The sequence below is a fragment of the Diadema antillarum genome, unplaced genomic scaffold, assembly GCF_040938485.1.
Source record: "Diadema antillarum isolate AM-2024a unplaced genomic scaffold, OU_Dant_1.0 seq00000254_RagTag, whole genome shotgun sequence".
NCBI lineage: Eukaryota > Metazoa > Echinodermata > Echinoidea > Diadematoida > Diadematidae > Diadema > Diadema antillarum.
Window position 1 is genome coordinate 562,086 of NW_027271296.1, and position 7,756 is coordinate 569,841.

Sequence of the window (7,756 nt, forward strand, 5' to 3'; positions counted from 1 at the left end):
ATGACCAATGACCAATGACCACTTCCACCACAGAGAGTGCCTGCAATCTTCACTCCCTGATCCCTCTGGGCAACAGACAGGATGGAGATTAAGGATGATCCCTTCTGTTTTCCTTGGTGGAGGCACCCTATTATGCAATGCAAACAGACCCTTTCACTCTCCATACCCAGGTCCAGTCGGGTCAATAGGGCCACGGATTAAAAAAAAAAAAAAATCCCCCTTCAAGCACCAGAGAGGCCTTATTCATTTCACTGCCGCTAAATGCACACAGTGCAGAGGAGACACCATTGTCTCCAATGCACATCTCCCTTTAGTGGGCAATTGCTACAATTTGCAGTGAGATCTGCATCCTTCCAGATTAAAATCCTTTTGTGGGTCATCTGGTCACAGTTGGCAGAACTTGGGGGGGGGGGGGAGGGGGGGTTTCTTCTCATCAAATAAAAATCTCACCCAAACAGATATTGTCTGCGGCTTTATTTTTCATACTGGAATTGCTCAATGAAGACATTTACCTCACGTTACGCACACTTTAACACTTCGAAATACATTAAAGAGACAACGACTATCGTATCATGAACGATGTGAAACACAATTCCTGAAGGAGAGATATTTCCATGTTTCCACATGGCCAACAAGGCGTAAAAAAAATGTCTACTAACACTTAACATAGGGGCAAGAAGACAGTATATGTACATATAATAGTTTAAAGGGCAAAACAGCTTTCTTTCACATAAAAAATATCCACCTCTCTGAACAAGGACACTACAGAAGATTATTTACTCTAATGATAGCGTGGATGAACATTAATAACTCAAGCTTCTTCATTCTTAAATTCACTTTCTTCAAGGTACATGGTGTTTGAATACAATAAGTTGACTTGTAGTACATACATGTATTCTATGACTGAACTGGTGTTATCCCGCAACCACCCATGTAATGGTGCCAAATGTCTTTGAAAATAATTCAAAGCACTTTAATCAATTCCTCAAAAGTGTTTGGGGTTTTTTTTTTCTTTCTGTATAGAAGCGATTCTCCCAGATCTAACGCTGTAGTCTGATGATCCATAATCCCATCCACACCACAGACCTACACGTCATTGAAATGCCTTCTTTCCCTTGAAACACTCCAACAAGGGAACGGAGCATTGACAAGCCTACACTTCGTGAAACATGTTTGCATGGTAGGGTTGCAAAGTTAAGTATTTCCACCATTAGAAAGATTTTTGCTTTAATAAACCTATAAGAGCTTCAACACTAGCACATTTTGCGACAGCTTCAGCAATGCACTCCACTAATCTATGATTTGATCCAAAAAAAACAACAACAACAACAAAATCACAAATTTCATTGGGTTAGGAGGAAGAAATAGTCTGCACACACCTCACTAATCATAGATATTTTGAACCAGAACTGGGCCCCGTTGCATAAAATCTTAACCAGAGGTTTTTTTCAAGGTTAAATCCAGAAACTCTGGTTAAGAATTTGTAACCAGAGTTTTTTGTTTGTTTGTTTGTTTGTTTGTTTTTGACAAGTTAGCCAGAGAAAGTGAGTGACCATAAAAGTTTGGTAGACACCCACCACTTAACCCAAGTTTGTTTTTTGTTTTTCCTCAGGTGCTTTATGCAACAGGGCCCTGGAGAAAAAGGGGAAAAAAAAATAAAAATAAAGTGAAGCATGAAGATAACACACGCAACATTTTTGCATTTCCACATTATTGCTGAACCATTTCTGATGGACGGTACATAAATCAACTGACTTTTTTTTTTTCAAATGAAGAAAAAGGTGACAAAAGAGTCACCCAAGATGTGTCTCTCTTAACAGCATAAAAGAATGTGAAGCAACTGTGTTGAGATACACCAGGGGCAGTGGCATTGTACATATTATGCAACCTAATACTACTCATAGTGCAGCAGAACAGCAGTTAGTTTGTCAAGAAAAGCCTACTATTACTCTTTTCTCCTTCCTTTAGTTGTCACATTCTGAGTTGGTATTTCATTTTCTTCTCTTTTTTTTTTTCATTCTTATAGTGTAGTAATTAGAAAAAGAAATTTCAGAGTGATGGAAAAAAGCTCCAGGATGCAATGTTCTCGTCAATTTTGCACACCAGTCAAGATGGAAAACACATCAACATTCCACGAAAGACATAATAAATATACAAGACACACGGTGACATATAAAATTTTGCTTGAAAAGCAAAAAATGAAGTCAATTTGGCTACATGGGCATTATTCACCTGTTGTGTACATTAAAATGTACTACAGAACAAACGTAGAATACAAAGCCTACAGGTCAACCTGCAAGTAAATGTACGAACACAAGGTACATGGAAGTTATACTTCTTTCGTCACAAACATGAGAATAGTCAACAACACCACAACAAGATGCAAAACAAGTGAAATGTAAATCGTTGTGACTACACTTGATGAATGATATGTGTGGGATTGTTCCTGCTCCTACAGAATACAGAGAGTATTATCCCGGAGTGGTATTCTGAGCCGTTTTAACTCTGTTTTACTGTATACGCCAAATATTTCGTGAGGCTTTTATTTTCACAAATTTTGTGAGTCAGGTGCTATTTGCGAAATTAAAGACACGCGAAAATATTGACTCTGATCCCGATGTGAATGTGACGTACGCATGTAAACTTCTCCGTTAACTACAGGACTCTACGATCGCGAATTTAACCACTTGCGAAATCGTCGGGAATTCGCGATTCGCGAAAATTTAGACTCGCAAAATATATGGCGTATACAGTAATTCTGCTGTAGCAAATCGGTATTCTGACACCACTTTGAGTAACTTCGGTTTTAACTTCTGTTGAAACTTTGTTGTATCTTGTGTTCTGTGTGCCTGCACATGCCATTGTGTGCATGCCAGAGAATGAACACTTGTCAAGACACACATTAATAAGCAAGGTGCATTTCATGTTCTTTTGCCCAAAGGATCAATCCTATTGGGTAAAGTGCCTTGATGTTATTTTTACAAAATTTCCTATTGGATATGATTACTGCTGTGGGTGGCTTTCATTTAATACTTAAAACACTGTTAAAACAGTTCTAAGAATACCGATTAACAACCGTTTTAGCAATGTGTTGCAACTCACAGACTTACAACAGAAGTTACAACAGAAGTTACACCAAAAGTGACAATGGTGTTCAGAATACCACCCCAGGATTTAAAACAATCTGATACCATTACATATGTAGGTAAAGCACAGGTAGCAAAAGGCCAAGGGATGTACATGTATAAACTAGCCATTCTCTGCACAAGTAGACCGAAATCTCCACCGTAAACCATGATGAGCAGGTTAAGTGTTAGACAGCTGACAGCACATCTGAAAGCCGTTACATCAGCAGTGAAGGCCGTCACGTGCATCCAGTGCGTTTGTGTATCATTTTCCTGCAATTCGTTAATGCACACACTTGTAACCTTTTGATTGGTTTTACTCCATTCTGAACTGACTGATCATGCTTGCTCAATTGATGACTTAATTGTAACCGATATCTCATGAATTTCAGTGCACGGCACAGCTTGTGAGCCAAAATTGTGTTCCCTTGTTAGGCCCAGATATATCTCAATTCTCAGACCATGTTTCAAAGTTGCAAGGTGATGCACTGTCTGCAAGCCAAGATGACTCACGAATGAATTTTCCTGACAAATAAAGTTTAATATCAGTGAAAGCATTTCATGATTGAATTGAACATCTAATGCATCAGCCATAGAGTCTGATGTCACTGAAAATATACACGTTTAAAATCTTTGGGGGAAAAAAAAATCTGCATGATTCGTGACATTCTTCCACAATAAATAAACAGTGTAAACATCACAAAAACTTTTACCTCACAGTACACTATGATCTCTTCCAGGAATATATCATTGAAAGTGTGTTTTGCTGCAGATTTCACACAATGTAAGAGTGACAACTGGGGCTTTGAGCAAACACTGTTACGTGGTCATTGCAGCACTACAGCAAAACTCAAAAGGGATGAACTTCTAACAGCAGTATCAAGAAGGTAGCAAGTCATACAGGAGAATTTTAGGGGGACATTTGAAGGTATAGGTCTCTTGCCCGAACACTGAAACCTTGAGACCTGGCAATAGTGGAAATATACAGCAAATTCTTGCAGAATACACATATCATCCTGTAGCCTCAAAGACTATCACCGTCACTTTTAATCTATAGTATGCCACTTTTCTTTCTCTCTGGCTGGTATATATCCACTCGTTCTTTGGTTGTTTGGCTGCTGATGCATAAAAATGTTCCTCCATGACGAACAAACTGGTAATATCACTCTGGACTTGGACAAGACATCAGGCAGGCTATGAGTCCTTTCTACTGCATGAACATCACAAGATCTCGTGATAAACAACTCCACTGGGGTAGATCAAGGAGCCACCTGTCTGCTGCCAGAGTTTATACCCTAACCTATCCACAATTCTGCTACAACGGCGCGATTGCGACGGGTCAGCGGATGTTCTCCGGATCCATGGATATGTCTACACTCTGGAGTCCTGTCTCTCTCGAGTCAAATCTTAAGTCACAAAGAATTCTTCAAGGGCAAGGGTGGACGCCTCACTTATTCGAGAATCTGTCGATTAGTTCTTGGAGGGGTGCCAGCTCTTTCCGGTCAATGAGGTTGAACTCCTGGACGAAGTAGATGAAGTGCTTGAAGGACGTGTTGAGGTGGGCTTCCTCCGCCAGGAACACGATCTCCTTGAAGTGCTGGTGGTAGATGTGGGCGTACACCCGGAACAGACGCTTGAGGATCGTCTTGGCAATTGTCATGAAGTTCTTGGGGAAAGGCACACCTAATGGAGAACAAGAAGGCAATTGGTTAAGTGAAATAAGGAAAGGAGAGACTGTCTTCATTGTTCGTTGGTGGTTTTTTTTTTTTTCTGAATGGTCATTAACCCTAAATAGACTGGGCTATTTTGGTAGCTCGAAAGACTGGGGGGGGGGGGCCTAAAGGGCCCCCCCTTAAGATCTCGGCCGTGGATCGCGCGATCGCCGCGGAAATTTGCACAATGGTAGTGTGCGATGTAATCTACAAGATTGTATATTCAAATTTTCCAAAATAGTCTTTTTTATTTTATTTTGATTAATTATGCTAATTTATGCGAGAAATCAGACTCTTTGACCTAAATCAGTAAAAATGGTCTAATTATTCTTTGTGGCATTCTTAGCAAACGTACTTGAAAAAAAATTTGGTATCAAAATTAATTTCTTATTTATTTTATTGTTTTATGAATTTCTTAGTATTTCTTTGTTTTTTCGACCTTTTGTTTTTGTTGTTTTTTTTACAAAATTTGTGGCAGACACTTTTTGAAGCATAATACTCCTAAAACAAACTACTTTTAGCCATTGAGAGTAAAAATAAGCATATCTATATGAACCATGTGAAAAAACTCAATTTGCATTGACTTTGTACACAAAATCACATTTTTGAGCCATTTTCGGCCTCACGTGCATGTACAAAAAGTTATGTAACTTCAGAACCGTACCCCCGGGCGTCACAAATTTGGTGTCAAAATCAGCGGGAAACTCAAAAGAAAAAAGTCATAGAGCATCGCGGCGAAAGCATGGCGTGTTGCAGAGTAATGTCGAGAGTTGCAGAGAAATGTCGAGGGGGGGCCTTTTAGGCCCCCCCCCCCCCCAGTCTTTTTAGGGTTCAAGTAGTATATGTGGGACATTGCCCAAATTTATGGAATTTTATGTCTTCTATCCAATGACTAGGAAATTAACGTCAGATTTTGCTTCATTCTTTTCGATTGATATGGCCTGTAAATTACAGTCTTTGTGGTATGACAACAACCGACGAGCCGCAAGTGCTGGTGTAACATTCAGGTGACCTTTGATCTACAAACATTTGATTGAAAGCATCGTTTAGTCATGCCTTGTGCACTCAACTCTCAGTTTACCTAGAAGGGCAAATGTTGTCAAATCTCATTAGAGTGTGAAAATGAGATCATTCTTGAGAGACAAAGAGGGAAGGTCCGACTGTGGCCACCTGTGGGACCACCTAATGCCAGAAGCAGCCAGAGTAACAATGTGCTGATGATCCTGTCAAGGTCTCCCTATATGTGAATGGCATTTTTAAGTCATCTTTCCCCTAAGTTGGGGGGATAAGCAAATCAAGAATGTGAGGTCATCTGGATTAACCTTCACAGGAATATGTAGTGTACTTTGGTACTGTTCTAGAGAATCAAGGCCTGTTGATACAATAGCCTCTTTTTCCAATTGCATGCCATGTGGACTACCCATGATGACACACTTTACATGACATTTTGGCTTGCAACTATACTTGGGTTACAATGGGAACTCTTATCATGGTACATATATGTTGCAAGTTGGAGAAAAAGAGAAATCTACACACTTATCCATCTATATACCAACCTAACTATCCATCTACCTATTTACATGATCTACATGTCTATCTATCATCCTTAAAAACTTTGTATCAATCTTGTTTGAAAATAGCACCCCAATGAGCTTCAGATTCTTTTGTTGCTACATTGTAAGTTGAGAAATATTGAGATATCAGCCTTTTGTTTGTATACCAAAATTAGCTAGCTGGCTACTTAATTATGCTTCCCTACCTATCCCTCAATCTATCTATCTGTCTATCTGTCAGGGATTTCATTGTTATTGACATGTTTGTTTTTGCATTTCTGAGTAAAAAATGGATTTCAAATAAATTCCTAGTTGCTGATTTGAGAAATGTCATTGCTTTGATTGTGCGTTTGTAAACTGACAAATTATGTCTTGCATCAAGAAACATCTTACGTTCTCCCCTCGGATGTTTTGAAAGAAAAGTAACATACTGTTTGAAAGTGTGCAAGTATATATTGACTTTAAAACAAACACATGAACAAGCAAAAAGATTATCATATGGGATCTGGTTGCTTGGTATGAATAAAGAATAGAGCTTTGGAGCTCATGAATTAAAGAACAGAGCTTTGAAAATACAATGTACAGCCAGAGGCAAATAAGCCGACATACACAAATGCAGGCAGTAAAGAGAGAGAGAAAGAGAGATAGTGACAGAGAGAAAAAGACAGACAGACAGACAGACAGACAGAGATGCGAGCTAACTCTGGTCACATTTCTGCCGGTGTCACATCCTGCTTCTCAGCTGTCGGCATTCTCTCACGTCTCTGACTTTGTATCACGCGAGTAAAGGCTGCATAAACATATTGCTCTTCACTTCCCACCACACGACAAAGGAATACAGGGGAGAACAAAGGCAGGGGAAGAATGAATGGCATGGCTGTGTGTGAAACGGGAGATACATCCTCCCACGTGAGGGAGAGCCCTGTCAGCTAGGTGAGATCTCTCTCTCTCTCTCGACACCCACCTATTTTTGAAGGGAAGATTGTCTCGTCGTCGAGCTGATCTTGAACCCACGTCATGAGGTAGTCGATGTACTTGGGTGCTGAGCACTTGATGGGTTTCTTCACCGTCTGTCCGTCTGCCCAGTGGTACTCGTACCTGGTTGGGAGGGGTAGGTACACGGTTATATACAGCTTTGCACAGTGCACTCCAGTTTTAATGAACATGGTATTTATAACAACATTTCAGATACAACAAAGTAAAAATTCAGGTTTCAAAATTATCATCTATACAAGTGTGTATCTTTTTGTATTTTAGTACAAAGGGAGTTGCCCGTAATAAGTGAGAAAACAACATGCATGGAGCCACTTCCTACATCACTAACACAGATACAAACACAAACACACAAATGCACAACACAGACACA

General features: G+C 39.7%; 1 protein-coding gene across 1 annotated transcript; it reads right to left on the reverse strand.

The window, feature by feature from the left end:
- Window positions 1-3,086: 3,086 nt before the first annotated feature.
- Window positions 3,087-7,556, reverse strand: LOC139729724 (MOB kinase activator 1A-like). The gene is made up of 2 exons (XM_071640653.1): window positions 7,355-7,556; window positions 3,087-4,808 (listed from the first exon to the last, which is right to left on the reverse strand). The coding sequence occupies exons 1-2, from the start codon at window positions 7,554-7,556 to the stop codon at window positions 4,573-4,575; spliced, it is 438 nt and encodes a 145-aa protein (XP_071496754.1). The 3' UTR covers window positions 3,087-4,572.
- Window positions 7,557-7,756: the final 200 nt, after the last annotated feature.